This window comes from Musa acuminata, chromosome BXJ3-2, assembly GCF_036884655.1.
Source record: "Musa acuminata AAA Group cultivar baxijiao chromosome BXJ3-2, Cavendish_Baxijiao_AAA, whole genome shotgun sequence".
In the NCBI taxonomy this organism is placed as follows: Eukaryota; Viridiplantae; Streptophyta; class Magnoliopsida; order Zingiberales; family Musaceae; genus Musa; species Musa acuminata.
In genome coordinates, this window is record NC_088350.1 from 27,944,574 (window position 1) to 27,963,849 (window position 19,276).

At 35.2% G+C, this 19,276-nt stretch overlaps 2 protein-coding genes across 3 annotated transcripts; both read right to left on the reverse strand.

Moving 5' to 3' along the window:
• Nucleotides 1-1,019: 1,019 nt before the first annotated feature.
• Nucleotides 1,020-5,724, reverse strand: LOC103975056 (wall-associated receptor kinase 1-like). The gene is made up of 4 exons (XM_065139399.1): nt 4,416-5,724; nt 3,377-3,886; nt 2,485-2,595; nt 1,020-2,327 (listed from the first exon to the last, which is right to left on the reverse strand). Exons 1-4 carry the CDS (start codon nt 5,317-5,319, stop codon nt 1,105-1,107), a joined length of 2,748 nt encoding a protein of 915 aa, XP_064995471.1. The 5' UTR covers nt 5,320-5,724; the 3' UTR covers nt 1,020-1,104.
• Nucleotides 5,725-14,055: 8,331 nt separating this feature from the next.
• Nucleotides 14,056-18,217, reverse strand: LOC135631444 (wall-associated receptor kinase 1-like). 2 transcript variants are annotated; one of them, XM_065139128.1, is made up of 5 exons: nt 18,147-18,217; nt 16,833-17,821; nt 15,821-16,297; nt 15,525-15,674; nt 14,056-15,350 (listed from the first exon to the last, which is right to left on the reverse strand). In XM_065139128.1, exons 2-5 carry the CDS (start codon nt 17,734-17,736, stop codon nt 14,128-14,130), a joined length of 2,754 nt encoding a protein of 917 aa, XP_064995200.1. In that variant the 5' UTR covers nt 17,737-17,821; nt 18,147-18,217; the 3' UTR covers nt 14,056-14,127. The 2 variants fall into 2 exon arrangements, with proteins under 2 accessions (XP_064995200.1, XP_064995201.1); XM_065139129.1 differs by lacking the exon at nt 18,147-18,217 and having other exon boundaries at nt 16,833-18,136.
• Between the last annotated feature and the right edge of the window lie 1,059 nt (nt 18,218-19,276).

Consider the following 19,276-nt stretch of genomic DNA (forward strand, 5'->3'; position numbering starts at 1 on the left):
AGATGCAGTGGTAATTGGCACGACTCAAAAGACGGTACAGCGGCCAACAAAGTTGATTAGACTTGTACTATGTACACTCGTAACATGAACTTCTTGTTGGTCGGAGCTCGTTGGAATTATAAATGAATTGGAATAGATTTTAGTTGATTCGATTTTTATTTTTTTATTTTGAAAAACTAAAATCGATGATTTTTAGTTCTAAATTGACGATTTCGATTTTAAACCATTGAAATATTTTTTAAAATTATGTATAGTACAGTGACTAAAATGTTAAATTTAAATCAATGAATGTGGTTTGAGTCTTGAGAGATGTTTTATGTTTGATTAAAGATTTTTTTTCTTCAAAAGATGTATTTAAATGGATTAAAAATTTTATAATTTTATAATTTTATTGTCGATTATAGTTACACATCTAATTATGATTTTTTATATTTAAAATTATTTTTTAGTTAAAAAATTTGAGCTTAGAATCGAAATCAAAATCGTCCAAATCGTAACAGTCTTATCTAATAGTGAGATGGATGTCTACACAAGTAAACATCCCTTTTACCAGTTTAATTGTCAAAGAAAGAAATCATTATCAAGCATAACAGAGGAGAACGAAGAATATTTAAACTTATCATGCGTGTACTATATTTAATCATTTCTATTTCAGATAATGTTTATCTAATCGAACTCACACAACGAGAGATAAAAGGAGGAGTATTTACCTAGACAGTCATTTGGTAGGTATGGATTGCCTTGATAATTAAGTAGATAGAAATTCAAACAATAGACTAACCTAGGACATTAAGTGAAATAGCTGTTTATATATGATCTGATCCATACAAAGGATAACGCTGTATTAGTGTTTATGGGATACAAACTTTTTAATAATAATACAAGACACAACGATACTCACGAGGACTACATAAAATACTTATGCATACAACAGATAACATTATATAAGTGTTTATAGGATATAAATTTTTCAGTCACAATATAAGACATAGCAATACTCACACGAGCACTACATGAAATACTTAATGCTCAATATTATACACATAACATGTAATATCATACGAAATAGAAATACAAATATGAATAGTTAAGTAGAATACGAGCTCACCGTAGATTATATAATGACCACAAGAATTCTTTTTCTAAGCTATAATTCCTAGACATCCCCTCAGTTGTTTGGTCAACTGAATCAGAAAAAGTATAAGATGAATCACTTAACAGATACTCGGTTTCTTCCATACCTTCTCGAATGGGATATCCTTCCTTCTTTTTAATCCTTTTTAAGCTTTGTAATTTATGTTCCACTTCTTTCATAGTAGGTCTTTCAATCCCCTTCAACTTCAAACAAGTTTCTATCAATTGAATAATTTCCAAAAGCTCTCGTTGAGTTCCTTCTTTCATGACACGATCTTCTACGAGATCAAAAGAATGCTTCTCTCTCATTGCTTGAAGAAAATACATCGATAGGTTTTGCGTGTTCTCATGTTCAATGGAGAAAACAGGTTTCTTTCCGGTCAAAAGCTCCAGAAGAATGACCCCAAAGCTATAAACATCACTTTTCTCCGTCAATTGACTAGTCTGGTAATATTCTGGATCTAAGTATCCAAAGGTGCCTTGGATAGCAGTAATTATATGAGTTTCATCAAGCGGAATAAATCTTGAGGTTCCAAAATCCGATACTTTTGCCATGAAATGATCATCCAAAAGAATATTTGATGACTTAACATCTCTATGTAAAATTGATATTGAAGCAGCTGAGTGTAGATAGGCAAGTGCTCCGGCAATTTCTATAGCGATCCTCAGACGATCTTCCCATGATAATGCAGAATTACCATATGAAACATGGAGATGGTCTGCAAGGGTTCCGTTGGAGATGAATTCATAGACTAATAAGGGAACTTCTGTTTCTAAACAGCATCCAAAAAGTCTTACGATGTTTCTATGATTAATTTGAGAAAGAATTACAACCTCATTGATGAATTGATCTATCTCACTCTTCTTTACTATTTTGGACTTCTTTACGGCGACTACACGTTGATCCGACAAAATTCCTTTATAAACTGTACCATGTCCTCCGTGGCCGAGTATTCGAGTTTCATCAAAATTATTAGTTGCCTTTTCTATCTCTTCTAGAGAAAATATCTTTGTCCTCTCAGCAACGTCTTCATTAGAAGAGATTAGCTGTTGTAATAGTAGTCCATGATTTTGCTGGAAGTGTCTCTCTCTTATTTTCTTTTGCTTTCTTATCTTCCATTTCCTTCTTAGGATGATAAAACTTATGCTTAAGAGCAATAAGCCACTGCCAAGACTTACACCGATTATGACACCTGCACAATACCACTCAAATTTTAGCTTCACTAGTCTTTCCTTTTTGTTCTCACGCTGCAGATTATGTACTTTAATATTTAATCACCTTTTGATTTATGTCAAACATGGTAATATTTATTTTGCATTTTTGTAAGCAAATAAGTTTGGAGAACTTACCTAACAAAACTGTCTGTTTTTTGTCAGGAGGAAGGCATTCATAACCACCTATCGTATTTATGCATGTCCCATTGCAATCGTAATTGTTGGGACCGCTGCACTCGTCAATATCTAAGAAACCATAAAAAAAAATTAGTAGTATTATATCACATTAACTTCAGAACCCAAATTGCAATATATATATATATATATATATATATATATATATATATATATATATATAGTGTCAGAAATTTAAAAATGATTATCAGCAAAGGTTTAGTCACATAGTTTATTACATAATAAAATTTTATGAGGTGCACATTGACAATTTATTTTGTTTAAAAGTATAATATATTAACTAAATATGTGAGGTACAAAAATAACTCAGTAGGTTCAAGCACAAAAGACATGCACATTGACAATTTAGTTTCCATTTCTAGCATCAACATTGATCAAATTAGTTTTGTGATGCACGGTATTCATTCCTAATTAATATTACTTTCTACCGGAGGAAAAAGATTCTGAGCATTTCAAGAGTCCTTTTTTAAAATAGAAGAACTAAGAGTGTCAACTTGACAAGGGTGCGATCGTCCTTAAAATCTCGCGTAGTGGTGTTAATTCTTGTGTGTAAACTTAGTTGACACCATCTTACATGTATTGATTCTAGTATGTTATAGAGACATGCAGTTAAAATATAGCTTTAAGGCACCGGTATTAGGTGATGTTCGATAAGGATATTTAGGGAATTATGCAAATAACATCTATCATTGTACTTATGAGAAAGAAAGAAAACTTCGGAAGGCTAATGTTTCACGTGTGTTTTGCTTTTCAACATTCTGAGAAGTGGTTCTGTTGTATGTCATAGTGCATGCACAAGAGAGAGAGAGAGAGAATTTTGGCTTTTGAGTACCTTTACATCCATCGGCAATGTATGGATTTCCTTGATAACCTTTAGCGCAATTGCAACGATATCCCCAACTATCTTCGTTAGAAGTTTTGGTAATGTCCTCACATACACTGTTTTTGTCGACACATGCGAATGTGTCCTTGTTCTGTCTGGCCTCCTCGCAATGCTGAATCTCAATTACCCAACTAAAGATGGACTGCTGTTCAAGTCGAGCGAAAGGTCCAGTTTCATATGAAAAAAAGTAGCTGTAGTAATAAATGTAAGAACCGAAATAACTAATGGTTGGTGTTGTGTTCAGTGCGCTGGCTACCAGTTGTCCTTCCTCCAACGAGATATTGTGCACTATGTAATAGCGGTGGAAGAAGAGAGTGGGAGGTTTGGATGTCTCGTTGCATGTAAGAGCAAATGCCTGGCTTCTGTAACAACGCTCTTTTAGCCCGAATGGAAAAGAGACGCTAATACCCCCACATTTTGTTTGACAGCCTTTGTCCGGAGCAAAAGTAGGAGATATTTCTGTTGATATGAACAAACAGGTCAGCAGCAGAAAATTGCCACAAGGTTACCATGTTTTTCTTTTTCTGATTGGTCAAAACGGACTCTATAATTTGATTTATATCTTACAAGTCAGCATCTACCGATACGAAGTGAACCATATGTTTAAAGATGCAGAATTGTAAGCCAAGTATTGAAAACGAGTGAGTAGCGATCATGAGAGCTAGAAGCTGCAGGATTGTATCCATGACAACCATGCCATTTTCTTGTGTTCCTGTGGCTCAGGAGGTGGAGATGGCAAAGGCAAATGGCCAGGGTGTGAAGGTTATAACAGCTACACTGCCAACAAAACCAGATCCAATATATGTTGTACCATTTAAATATCTAATGAGCATGGGGTTCAAGCAATTATATCAAGTAGACTCTATTGTTTGACTGATAATAAACCATAACGGAGAAAATTAGCATGTCTGTAATAATATCCATAGCTTGCTGCAGGTCATGCTTATCTAAACGAACTCACACAAGGAGAGATTAGGAGGAATATTACCTTGACAGCCATCGGGTAGGTATGGATTGCCTTGATAATTAAGAGAACATCGACAAAAGTACCCAAAATTATAATTCGTGTAGGCATTATTAAGGACGTCGTAGCAGTCACTATTGGGATTGATGCAAGCGTAGTTTGTCATATTCTTAGCCTCTTCACAGGTAGGATGGTCTTTGATGTACCAAGATAGGGCGACCTCCGCTTTTGTGCTTTTTCCCTTCCTTATTTCTGTGAGATCATCATCAGTAATATTTCTTGTATCATAAAGAAAGATTTTGATGCTGGAGCTATTGACAAGATGAAACTCAGTCTGGTTGAGTCGAGTTAATTGAATCCCCAAAGAAGTCCTGTTCCAATTATAGAGATCAATTGTGCAATACCTGTTGCCATTGGGAGTGCATATAGTTGCGCAAGTATCAAAAGTATCATTAGTAACGGGATCCAGTAGAGAGGCTACGGCGTTGCAACCAGACACTAGCAATGTATTATCTGTAAAATCAAAATAGGTGTTACGTATTTTCTGTTCTGATGATGTGAAAGAGTAAGGCCAACCCTGAAGGTCAATTAACGGAACATTAATGAACTTCTCATCCAAATCCATGGTGACAATGGGTGTCTTGACGCGCACAGTCCCAATATCCAAATCGATTCTAGTGACCTCGAGTTTTCCATCACCCAAGAAGAGCCTTGGAGGTTGGTCGGTATTTTTCTTGCAAGTAAGATTAAAGCCCCGACGATAACAACCTTTGTCTATCCCGAAAGGGTACTCAAAATTGATATTGCCACATCTTTTTGTGCAATTGGAAGGTAAAGTGAAATTTTCCTTTGTCGATGCGCTTTCTACATTTGTTGAACCCATTGAACTCAATGTCAGAAGCAGCAGCAACAGCTCCACCCACCCCATCCTCTCTCTCTCTCTCTCTCTCTCTCTCTCTGAGACTAAACTTTCCCTCTTCCAGCTGCCTCAGTCCTGTTCGATAAAGCGGGATTCCTGCAGGTCAGAGAGTAACTTGAATCGGCGACATGGGCAATACATAAAACACTCTACGGTAATACCATAAACACAGCCACAGGAGAAGCTATGTATGATAATTAACAGTAGCAAAATTCCCAAGCATGATACTACTGAGGTTGTCTGCATATTTCTAGATATAGCCCAAGATATGGAGGATCTCCAGCATAAGAAGAGAATTCGTTTGATCATATGCATCCGTTTTGCATCGATGTAATTAAGGAAAACCAAGAAGCGCAGCAAAGAAATTAAATGTCAAGCTTGCGAAGAAGACCGGAGTTGGGAGAGAAAATTCCACTCACCTTCGCGTCTCTGGTTGTTGCTCTATCTTGAAGGACACCTGCAATAGGGAGTTAGGTCGTTGATATAGATGATGTGCTCGAAACAATTGCTGGAGTTATAATTAACCACACTTGCAGATGGAGATGGCAAGCCAATCAACAAAGTTGACTAGACTTGTAGTGTGTACTGCTTACCTCTTTGAACTCGTCAGAGCTGTTCCATCGGCCACCAATTATCATGCAATACATCTTTTTTTCTCCAAACGACTAAGTATTGGAATCATTGCCACTTCCAAAGGCTCGGGAAATCTAATTCCATTGTCCATCGTACAAAAACAATATCCGACTAGATCTCGATGCTACGGTGAAAAAGAAAATAAAATGAACAACCCAATACTGCATGCAAATATGTCTACGAATTATATGTGTGATTGCTGAATAGCTATACTGACTAAGTGTTGCGTAATTTACTCGTGTATATTATGACCATTATGGAATTGTTAATCACGCATAAACAACTGACTTTAGAAGGCTTCTGGGTATCGACCTGAGCTTGTGCTTGACTCATAAAGTCAACAACACCTTTATAAGCCATAAATTTGGTTCAATGTGAAGCCAGTCTTCCTTCGTTGGTGGCTCGGCAGAAGTATCGTTGTAAAACCGGCATTGTCGTGGTCATATGGCCTCACCTTTTACATTACGTGACTGAGACAAATGAAGTTTGATGAATCGCGCTTGCATATCTTTCAACGATAAAGTCAATACAAGCCATCATCGAGTCCGATAGCTTGATTGGGATAGATTGAGAAAAACCCACCTGGAAATTAAACCATTCACACTGTGTTGCTCACCTGATAAGATGTCTGATGACATCCAATTGCTGCCTCGTATGATCTTGCAAAAGAACAATCGGTTCTTTACTCGGTTTCAAGTTTGCCTTCGGATTCACATCCAACAGGCATTTGTGAATTCCAGGAAAAGAGAACAGAATTAGGTACAACGTGCAACAGCACCTACAATGGAATGCGAATAAATTGGTGGAACGAGAATGGAGCATGATTTCATGATGACAGGGTGAGAATCAATTCAAGTTATCATGACACCTGCTTCACAACCATTCCCTCTTTAGAGTTTGTATATGGTGGTAATATATATAAGGATAAAAAAAAGGAGAAAAGTCTCCATTCTTGGAAATATTATAATTGATTTCTTAATTTTATCTGACATGCCAGTTCAAACAGGAGAAAGATTAATGCCATGAGTATCACATCTCCAAAACGACAATGGACCTTGACTTCCAAGTCTTTACACTAAGTCCTATGGTAGAATATATTGTGATGCTAACTTGTGTTATCTGTCCTCCCTTGAAAAAAAAATCCTTGTGTTCGTGGAAATTTCAAATAGGAGGCAAAACATGCATTTTGACTTAAAAACTTGACTTGAGCCCTAAAATAAATAGAACTAACCAATATTTAGATTAATAATTTGCAAGCACAACGCCTCAGATAATTTAGGAAAACAATTTAAATCAATATTAGAGTAAAATAATAAAACCACATAAATAAAATTAGAATTTTAAAATATATTTTTTTTTCTGAAGACCAAACCCTTCTTGTTTGAGTAATATATAACCAACACTTCAAAGGTTAAAATGGGAATGAAGGGGAATAAAAATATAAATGTTGTCTTCCGAGTATTTGATTCAGAGCAATAATTAGAACTACATTACTGAACAGATATGACTAGAATTGTAGAGTGTATTGCAATCTATTTGGACTTGTAGAAGCTGTTCCATCGTTATGATACGTTTCTCCATGCTGAAAAATTGAGTCCCTAACAACATATCACGGTTTAACGTTTCGATAAAAGTATATAATAGAAATAATGGAGTTGACACCTGTACAAATTCACGTAATCAGTTTATAATATTTGTGTATCATGTCATTCTGATTACTCCCACATCATTTGTTGTCTTAGATTTAGCTAGTTTGCGAAATATAACTTCTTTTAGGACATATACGTGGCTTTTGGATTCCATAAATGTGGTATATCCTTCACAACTAGTAACAAAATTGGTATTTGACTCATATACTAGTAGTCAAACAAGTATCATTTCAAAGTACTAATCGGATAGTGCAGTATGGTATGGTAAAAGTTATTATTGGCTTGTTAAGTAATGTCCTTGACATTGAAGTTAGTTAATTGTAGATTATAGTCATGCTTTCACATTTTTCTAGCATTAGCCCTATGCTTATAGTCGTCTAAAGCATCCATATAAAAGTGAGATATCATATTTGGATCCTTTCATCGGGTTGCTATTATCTTCTCGTTCTTTCTTAAAGGCTTTCATGTTAACTCGTTCTTTCTTCTATTTTCCTGTTTCAGTGAGATTTATTCTTCGGATTTGAATAGAGGACAACTAGTCAAGCCATCAGTAGGACAATATAGCATGACTATAATCTAAAAACTTATATTATTTAGTTTATGGGCCAATATTGATAGCAGGATTAATCCTGAACTAGTCATTTCTTAATTTATTTTAGATATGAAATTACTTTCTAATAAAAGCCCATAATTAGTAAAAAAAATTGGGATTTAACTCATCCACTAATAGCCAACAATGATCATTTCAGTAGTGCTGTTTCGTATCATTGAAGTTATTATGGCTTGCCAAGAAATATCTTTATCTTTGAAGTTAAATGTAGGATTTTCTATCGGAGTATTATTATCTCTTCATTCGAAGAGAAACTATCCTTAGAGATATTATGTTTGAATTTTACATTGGGTTGCTTGAGGAATCTGACAAGGTTGATACGAAGACTAGGCATTTTGTGGCACAAGAGTTCAGTATATATATATTTTATTTATTTTTAATCTATCCAAGCTAATATATGCCTCTTATAATTTAATCCTTTAATTTTTTTGTTTTTTTATCCCTTAATCTTTTATCATGTGCGATTGTCATGAATTGACCTAATAAATAACTAATTTATTAACTTATTTATATTTGAACTATTAACTCAAGGTACTTAAGCATAATTTAACAGTAATATATCTATCACATAATTTTTTACACCTTCCTATTAACTGATACTGTCTTTGTATTAAAGTTTACATTCATTTAGATTCATAGGCTTAAGAAATCTAACTTCGCTTACTTTCATACAAAAAACTATGTATGAGTTAATCTCAATGCTATGGTTAAAAAGAAAATAATGAATGAATAACTCATTATTGTTATGAATGGATTGCTAGTTATAGTTATATGTATGAGTGTAACGATTAAACTGTGTCAACGCATGATATATGAAGATGAAAATCATCAAATTAGAAACTAAAGTAGTGCTAAAGTACTCAATTAAAAATAATAGTGTCGAGTATTTAAAACAAGGCTAGATAATAGAAATTATGGTTGGCTCCTCTAAACATCATTTTCCACGATGAGGATAATCACAGAGTTTTGAAATAATTCGTTTGACATAGAAAATAATATATTAAAATAGATCCTGAAGACTTGGCTTTTTCTTGACAACCTCTTGAACTTGAAAGAAAAGGAAAGAGCACGATTTTAAATTGATATGTATGGCTTAGAAATTCCAATTGATGTTGACGTAGTATTTCAACAACTCGTATCTTAGAAAGTCAACAAGGCAGTCAGTTTAAGCATGCCTCATTAGATCATTTGTCGTCAATGCAGCAGCACGAGTCTATCTAGCGTGAACATCTCGTTCACGCAACCGAAGGTGTGGCCCTTGCGAATCCACCTGTTTGCATTCGTCCCACAGGAGCTCGTGCTTGAATCATGTAGTCCAACACTAAGCTTCAGCTTTGGATAGAAGAGATAGAGACTCACCTTTCGTTCTACAAGTGACCTTGTCCTGCTACTTGCGTTGCATCATGTAGACAAATCGATCACCATGGGTCACCTTATGTGAAATGAGAATAAAAAGATCAATGGACTGACTTCCACCAAGTCTTTGCATCGCTCCTCGATGTGGTACGTATTGATAAAACAAATGTATAATGTGCATGAGATGTAGTACATACAAAGGCTATACTGAACGAAAATTGACTTATGTACACTCGTAACGTTGGTTGGAGCTTGTTCTGGTTCAATTCGAAATCAAATTAGATTAAAATTAGAATTGAATCGATTCATGATTTGATTTTGATTCCTGATTTTATAAGATCAAAACTGGCGGCTTGGATTCTAAACCGACAGTTCTAAGTATAAGTCGTTTAAATACTTTTATAAATAACTATATATTGTATATAGTACAGCGACTAAAATATTAAATTTAAATCAAAGAAGGTGGGGTTGAGTCTTGAGAGATGCTTTATGTTTGATTAAGGAATTTTTAAAGAGGTGTTTTGTTAGATTTAAAATTTTAAAATTTTATTTCTTTATATCAGCCTTACTTATTATAGTTATACATCTATTTTTTAAATTCTAGAAATAAAATTATGATTTTTTTTCTTCATATTTTAAATTATTTTTAATTAAAAAGTAATGGTTCGAACATTCCCTTTCTTGGTTTTGAGAAACTGAAGCCAATAATTCTAAAACCGTGATCTGATTATTGTGTGTGAATATATATTGAAGCTAAGCTTTTTTAAATTGACAAAGTTGGAATCCATATTAAAACTTTCTATTATAGAAGTTGGTCCAATATAGTTTTCTTGGAATAGAATCTCCTTTTTTTTCTTCATGATTTTGAAATCAATATGGTAAATTGATGACATTACAGTCAACAATAACATGAGAATTCTAACTAATTAATAATGTGCGATAAATATTTAACTCGTTTCCTCATAAAGAAAAGAACAGTAAATCGAATTGATAAAAGCAAATTATCTTATTTTCTTCTTTTCCTCGAGTCTAATCAATGATCATATGTCGATGATGCGAAATCCTCGTGTTTCGTTGAGAGCGAATAAAATAGAGTAAAGACACAACGTGCATATACAACTACAAAAGTACATCCAATGAGACTTATTGATGGGTGTGTACAAAATTTATCTCAGAGAGCACATGTTTTCCATGGTTCTTCCTATTTTGATGTTAAAGTATATTGATCATCATAAAAATGCTACTCCTTTGACGTGGACCAGAAAAGAGCAACCAGCCAATGAGTGTAGTATCATTGGTTATTGTCATTCTTATATATATGAAACTAGTATTTAACTACTAGAATAAGCTTTTACATAAGTATCATTATCATAACTGTTATTAACACAACAAATAAAAATAAGATAAGATTAATACACATACGAGCGTTTATAAGATACAAGCATACTAGTGCCATATCAATCTTATTTGGGATTCTTTAGAATGAAAATTTGTAACGTCACATTCTTACGTCATGACTACATGATGGACGCATAAGATGCATTAGGTTAGGTTGCCAATGCACACAAATATAAATACTACTACAATACACACTTAACGTGAGTTATAATATGACTACATGAACTTTTTTTTTAAGCTATAATTCTTGGATGTCCCTTCGATTGCTTGATCAATCGAATCAGAGAAAGTATAAGATGAATCGCTTAACAGTTGAATAACTTCCAGAAGCTTTTGTTTAGTCCCTTCTTTCATAACACGATCTTCCGTGATATCAAAATAATGCTTCGTGTTTTGAGAAAATAAATCGATAGGTTTCATTTATTCTTATGTTCAATATAGAAAATATGTTTCTTTCCTATTAAAAGCTATAGAAGAATGACCCTAAAGCTATAAACATTGCACTTCTCTATCAATTGACTTGTTCAATAATGCCCTGGATTTAAGTATCCAAAGGTACCTTGAACACCGATAACTATATGAGTTTGATCAGGTAGAATAAATCTTGAAACCTCAAAATCTAATACTTTTGCTACGAAGTGATCATCCAAAAGAATATTCGATAGCTTAATATCTCTGTGTAAAATAGATATCGAAGCAACTGAATGCAAATAAGCAAGTACTCCTATGGTTTCTGCAGCGATCCTCAAACGAGCTTCCCATGACAATGCAGAACTATCATCTAAAGTATGGAGATTGTCCAAAAAAAGCTCCATTTTAGATAAATTCATAGATCAATAAGGGCATTTCGATCTCCAAACAGCATCCAAAAAGCTTTGCCATGTTTCTATGATTAATTTGAGAAAGAATTACAACCTCATTGACAAATTGATCTATCTCGCTCTTTTTCATAATTTTTGACTTTTTTTATGGTGACTCCGACAGAATCCCTATGTAAGCTGTTCTGTATCCTCTACGACCGAGACCGAGCACTCGAGTTTCATCAAAATTATTGATTGCCTCTTCTATCTCTTTCAAAGGAAATATCTTTATTCTCTCGGCAACACCGGGAAGAGATTAGTTGTTGTAGTAGTAAATCATAATTTTGACGAAAGTATTTTTCTCTTATTCTTTTTTGTTTTCTTTTCTTTCATTTCCTCCCTAGAACGATAAAACTTGTACTCAAGAGCAATAGGCCCACGGAAGTGTCTCGCTCGTTGCCCGAAGAAAATACATAAATAGATTCTGTTTATTTTGTGGAAAGATAGGTTCTATTTATTTTTTAGGCTCCAAAATCTGATACTTCTGTGATGAAATGATCACCCAAAAGCATGCTCCACCACTTAATATCTCTGTGTAAAATAGATATAAAAATAACTAAGGTGCAAATAGGCAAGGGCTGTAGAAGTGATGTTGTGAAGTAAAAGTAAGAAGCGCATCAAAGAAATTGAATGTCAAACTTGTGAAGAAGACAGGAGTAATGGGAGAGCAAATTCCACTCACCTTCGCGTCTCTGGTTGTTGCTCTGGCTTGAAGAACGCACAACTCGGATGGTACAGCGGTCAACAAAGTTGATTTGACTTGTCCTATGTACATTCGTAACATGAACTTCATGTTGGTCGGAGCTTGTCTGGGTTCTATTCTAATCGAAATATTAGAATTATAATTGAATCGAAATCGAATTTAGGTGGTTCGATTTTGATATCTGATTTTGGAAAATTAAGATCGATGATTTGGGTTCCAAATCAACTATTTCGATTTCAAACCGTTTAAATATTTTTAAAAATAATTATATATTATATATAGTATAGTGGCTAAAATATTAAATTTAAATCAATGTATATGAGTTTCAGAATGACTTTATGTTTGATTAAAGAATTTCTTTGAAAAGAGCAATTTAGTTGGATTAAAAATATTATAATTTTATTTTTTTTATAACAATCTTGCCTATTATAATTATACATCTATTTTTAAAATTTTAGAAATAAAATTATTACTTTTATATTTTAAATTATTTTTAATTAAAAATTTTGAGGTTAGAATCGGAACCAAAATAGTCCGAATCAGAACCAAAACTGATGGTTCTGATTTCTAATTTCGAGAAATCAAAACCGATGATTCCGGAATCACGAATCGATCTGGTCAGAGCTGTCCCATTGTGTGTGAATATATATTGATGCTTGGCTTCCTTAATAAATTGACAAAGTTGGCATCCACTATTAAAACTTTCTATTGTAGAAGTTGGTCCGTTACATTTTTCTTGGAACAGAGTCTCCTTCGTGATTTTGACCTCAATATGGGAAATTGGTGCCATTACAGTTAACAATAACATGACAATTTTAACTAATTTTAACACGACTAATATCTAATTCGTTTCTGCTGAAGAAAAGAATAGGATATCGAACTAATAAAAATAACGGGTCATATTTCTTTGCTTTTCTCTAGTCTAATCATTTTTAACTAATGTGTATTCGTTTTTGTCTCATATGTCGATGATGTAAAATCCTCATGCGTCGTTGAGAGTCGAACAAAACAGAGCAAATACACAATACGTATCTACAGCAACAAAAGTATATCCAGATAGCAATATACGATTGAATCCATTTATATCCTACCAATGAGATTTCTTATGGGTGTACGTGAAGGTTATCTAAGAAAGAATATGTTTTTCATTGATTCTCCATATTTTGATGTGGAAGTATAGTGATCATCATAAAGATGCTACTCCTTTGGTGTGGATCAGAAAAGAGCAACCAATATCGATAAGTGACAGATAATCAGTTATTGTCATTCTTATATCTATAAAACTAGTATTCAACTAATAAGTATTTCATAAGAAGCATCATCATAACCGTCGTTAACACTACAAATTCAAACAAAAAAAATTAACTTAGGCCATTAAGCAAATAAGATGTATACATAATATGATCAGATACATATACTTGATAACATATACGAGCGTTTATAAGATACAAGCATGTTAGTGCCAATACAAGTCCTTAACAATCCTACTTGTTATTTGGCTACATAATGTTCTCACATGATTACCACATGACATAATGACCCATACATTAGATGCGTTAGGTTTATATTGTCAATACACACAAATATAAATATTAGTATAGTACACACTCACCGTGGGTTATAATATGACCACATGAATTCTTTTTCTAAACTGTAATTCCTGGATGTCCCTTCGATTGCTTGGTCAACTGAATCAGAAAAAGTATAAGATGAATCGCTCAACATGTACTCAGTTTCTTCATTACCTTTTGTAATATAACATCCTCCATTCTTTCTAATCCTTCTTAGACTTTGTAGTTTATACTCTATTTCTTTCATTGTAGGCCTTTCGCTTCCTTTAAACTTCAAGCACATTGCTACCAGTTGAATAACTTCCACAAGCTCTTGTTTAGTCCCTTCTTTCATAACACGATCTTCCACGAGATCAAAATAGCGCTTATCTTTTAGTGTTTGGAGAAAATACATTGACAGGTTCTGTTTATTCTCATGTTCAATTGAGAAAATAGGTTTCTTTCCTGTTAAAAGCTCCAGAAGAATAACCCCAAAGCTATAAACATCGCTCTTTTCTGTCAATTGACTTGTTTGATAATACTCTGGATCCAAGTATCCAAAGGTCCCTTGAATACCGGTGACTATATGAGTTTGATCAAGTGGAATAAATCTTGAAGCCCCAAAATCTGATACTTTTGCTATGAAGTGATCATCCAAGAGAATATTCGATGACTTAACATCTCTGTGTAAAATAGATATTGAAGCAGCCGAGTGCAAATAAGCAAGTGCTCCTGCGGTTTCTGCAGCGATCCTCAGACGAGCTTCCCATGACAATGCAGAACTACCCTCTGAAGTATGGAGATGGTCCGAAAGAGCTCCGTTTGAGATAAATTCATAGATCAATAAGGGCACTTCGGTCTCCAAGCAGCATCCAAAAAGCTTTACCACGTTTCTATGATTAATTTGAGAAAGAATTGCAACCTCATTGACGAATTGATCTATCTCGCTCTTCTTCACAATCTTTGACTTTTTTATAGCGACTACGCGTTGATCCGACAAAATCCCTTTGTAAACTGTTCCATGACCTCCACGACCGAGCACTCGAGTTTCATCAAAATTATTAGTTGCCTTTTCTATCTCTTCCAGAGGAAATATCTTTGTTCTCTCAGCAACATCTTCACGCGAAGAGATAAGTTGTTGTAGCAGTAAACCATGATTCTGACGAAAGTATTTTTCTCTAATTCTCTTTTGTTTTCTTTTCTTCCATTTCCTCCGTAGGATGATCAAACTCGTACTCAACAGCAATAGGCCCACGCCATTACTCACGCCGATAATGACACCTGTAAATACCGAGTTTTCTATTCTCACATTGCAGCCTGTGTACATTATTTTTTGTGCATGTTTTGGTTCTTGATTTCTATTTGCTCAATCATATGTATATATACTTTGATTTATATCAGACGTACTAATATTCCTATTGCATCTTTATAAACCAATAAGTTTGGAGGACTTACCTAATAGAACAGTCTGTTTTTTGTCGGGGATGCATGCTCGTTTAGGATCACCAGTTGTCCCTCGTGGACATGTGCAGTTGTAACTGCCGATCGTGTTCTTACAAACCCCATTGCAGGCGTATTTGTCGGGGAATTTACACTCATCGATATCTGACAAATCATCAAAAAGAAAATTGGTAGCTATATCTCACGTTTACATAGTTTATTTTTTCTGAGGTGCACACTGACGATTAAATATTAGTTATTAGTTTTTGACGTCAATTAACATTTAAGAGAGAGGTAAATGAATCAAGTACCTGTGCATCCATTAGGAAGGTATGGATTTCCTTCGTAACCTTTGGAGCAATTGCAACGGTACCCCAAGATATTTTGACCATCTCTTGTTGTGGTGTTAATGTCCACACATGAGCTGTGTTCATCGACACATGCAAACATCGTTCTATTGCTTTGAACATCCTTGCAAAGCTGATTCTCAATGACCCAACTAACAATGGGCTGCTCGTCAACGAAAGTGAAAGGTGTAGTTGCATAGGTATAGCTGTCGGCCTCATTGTATTTATACTCAACTTCTAATTGCCCTTTCTCCAACGATATATCGTGCACTATGAAATACTTCCGGAAGAGAAGAGTGGAAGGAATTGACGTGTGGTTGCACGTTAGAGCAAATAACTGGTCTCTGTAACACCTTTCTTTTAGCCCGAATGGAAAAGGGATGTCAACACTCCCACATTTTGTTGGACAGCCCTTCACCGGATGTAGAGTAAAATTTGTTTCTGTTGATATGATGAAGCAGGTCAGCAGCAGAAGTTGTCGTAAGCTTACCGTGTTTTTGGTTATCGGATGGACAAAAGGAGCTGTAAGATTGACTTATATCTAAAAAATCAGAATTGTAAGCCAAGCATTGAGAATAAGTGAGTAGCGATCATAAAATCCCGAAGGCGTAGGATTGTAGATACGGCGACCAAACTTTCTCCTGTGTTATTGTGGAGATGGATAAGACAAATGGACTTGGGATCTAATGTATGTTGTACCATTTAATTATCTAATGAACATGGGATTCAAGCCATTACATGACTTATGACTCTTCTACTATGTAACAATCTTATCTAATAGTGAGATGGATGTCTGCACAAGTAAACATCCCTTTTACCAGTTTGATTGTAAAAAAAAAGAAACTATTATCAAGCATAACAGAGAACCACGAAGAATATTTAAACTTATCATGCGTGTACCATATTTAATCACTTCTACTGCAGATCATGCTTATCTAATCGAGCTCACACAAAGAGAGATAAGAAGGAATATTACCTTGACAGCCATTTGATAGGTATGGATTGCCTTCATGATTAAAAGAGCATCGACAGAAGTACCCAAAATTATAATCAGTGTCGTTATAATAATTAATGACATCATAACAGTCGCTATTGGGACTGATGCAGGCATAAGTTTTCATATTCTTCTTGGCCTCTTCACAGGTAGGATAGTCTTTGATGTACCATGATAGGACAGTCTCCACTTCCGAGCTGCTGCCTTTCATTATTCCTTGGAGATCATCTGTGGTAGCATTGTAATCATTGTACACGAAAACTTTGATACTGGAAGCATTAAGAAAATGAAGGTCACTCTGATTGAGTCGCGTTAATCGAACCTCCAATGAAGTACTATTCCAATCATATAAATCAAGTGTGCACTGACTGTTGTCATTGGAAGTGCATCTAGTTGTGCAAGTATCGATAGTCCTATTAGTAGTGGGATCCACTAGGTCGGCAATGACGCTGCAACCCGACACATACAAAAGATTATATGTATATCTTGCGTAAGAATTCTGCATATCCAATGATTTTAAAGAGTAAGGCCAATTCTGAAGATCAATTAAAGTAACATTAATGAACTCCTCATCCACATCCATGGTGATAATGGGTGTCATGACGCTCACAGTCCCATTATCCAAAACGATTCTAGTGATTTCGAGTTTTCCATCACCCAAGAAGAGCCTTGGAGGTTGGTTGGTATTGTTCGTGCAAGTAAGATTAAGGCCCGGACGATAACAACCATTGCCTATCCCGAAAGGGTACTCGATGCTGACATTACCGCATCTTTTTGTGCAATTGGAAGGTACAGTGAAAGGTTCCTTTGTCGATGCGCTTTCTACAATTGTTAAACCCATTGAACTCAATGTCAGCAGCAGCAACAACAGCTCCACCCACCACATCCTTTCTCTCTCTCTCTCTCTCTCTCTCTCAGACTAACCTTTCCCTCTTCCAGCTGCCTCCGTCCTGTTCGATAAAGCGGGATTCCTGCAGGTCAGAGAGTAACTTGAATCGGCGACATGGACAATATATAAAACACTCTACGGTAACACCAAAAACGCAGCTACAGGAGAAGCTATATATGATAATTAACAGTAGCAAAATTCCCAATCATGATACGACCGAGGTTGTCTGCATATTTCTAGATACAGCCCAAGATATGGAGGATCTCTAGAATAAGAAGAAAATTCGTTTGATCATATGCATCCGTTTTGCATCGATGTTACTAAGCAAAACCAAGAAGCGCAACAAAGAAATTAAATGTAAAGCTTGTGAAGAAGACCGGAGTAATGGGAGAGCAAATTCCACTCACCTTCGCGTCTCTGGTTGTTGCTCTATCTTGAAGGACACCTGCAATAGGGAGTTAGGTCGTTGATATAGATGATGTGCTCGAAACAATTGCTGGAGTTATAATTAACCACGCTTGCAGATGGAGATGGCAAGTCAATCAACAAAGTTGACTAGACTTGTAGTGTGTACTGCTTACTACCTCTTTGAACTCGTCAGAACTGTTCCATCGGCCACCAATTATGATGCAATACATCTTTTTTTCTCCAAACGACAAAGTTGGGAGTAATCATTCCCACTTCCAAAGGCTCGGGAAATCTAATTCCATTGTCCATCGTACAAAAACAATATCCGGGTCGATCTCGATGCTACGGTGAAAAAGAAAATAAAATGAACAACCCGCTACTGCATGCAAATATGTCTACTTCGAATTATATGTATGGTTGCTGAACAGCTATACTGACTAAGTGTAGCGTAATCTACTCGTGTATATTATGACCATTATCGAATTGTTAATCACGCATAAACAACTGACTTTGGAAGACTTCTGGGTATCGACCTGAGCTTGTGCTTGACTCAAAGTCAACAACACCCTTATAAGCCATAAATTTGGTTCAATGAGAAGCCGGTCTTCCTTCGTTGGTGGCACGGACGAAGTATTGGTGTAAAACCGGCCTTGTCGTGGTCATTTGGCCTCACCTTTTACGTTACGTGATTGAGACAAATGAAGTTTGATGCATCGCTTGCATATCTTTCAAGGATAAAGTGAATACAACCCATCATCGACGCCAATAGCTTGATTGGGATAGATCGAGTATAACCCACCTGGAAATTAAACCATTCACAGTGCGTTTCTCACCTGATAAGATGGCTGATGACATCCAATTTCTGCCTCCTATGATCTTTCAAAAGAACAATCGGTTCTTTATTCGGTTTCAAGTTTGCCTTCGGATTCACATCCAACAGGCATTTGTGAATTCCAGGAAAAGAGAACAGAATTTTTATCTAATAACATTAATAGGTGGAACGAGAATGGAGCATGATTTCATGATTACAGGGTGAGAATCAATTCAAGTTATCATGACACCTGCTTCACAACCATTCCCTCTTTAGAGTTTGTATATGGTGGTAATATATATAAGGATAAAAAAAAGG

Coding starts and splice junctions, on each gene's coding strand:
- LOC103975056 (XM_065139399.1), bottom strand. CDS start 5,319: ATGGGGTGGGTGGAGCTGTTGCTGCTGCTTCTGACATTGAGTTCAATG. Junction 3,887..4,415: donor CCTACCCGATGGCTGTCAAG/GTAATATTCCTC, acceptor TCATATCAACAG/AAATATCTCCTACTTTTGCT. Junction 2,596..3,376: donor CATTGCCGATGGATGTAAAG/GTACTCAAAAGC, acceptor ATGGTTTCTTAG/ATATTGACGAGTGCAGCGGT.
- LOC135631444 (XM_065139128.1), bottom strand. CDS start 17,736: ATGTGGTGGGTGGAGCTGTTGTTGCTGCTGCTGACATTGAGTTCAATG. Junction 15,675..15,820: donor CCTTCCTAATGGATGCACAG/GTACTTGATTCA, acceptor ATGATTTGTCAG/ATATCGATGAGTGTAAATTC. Junction 15,351..15,524: donor AAAACAGACTGTTCTATTAG/GTAAGTCCTCCA, acceptor CGGTATTTACAG/GTGTCATTATCGGCGTGAGT.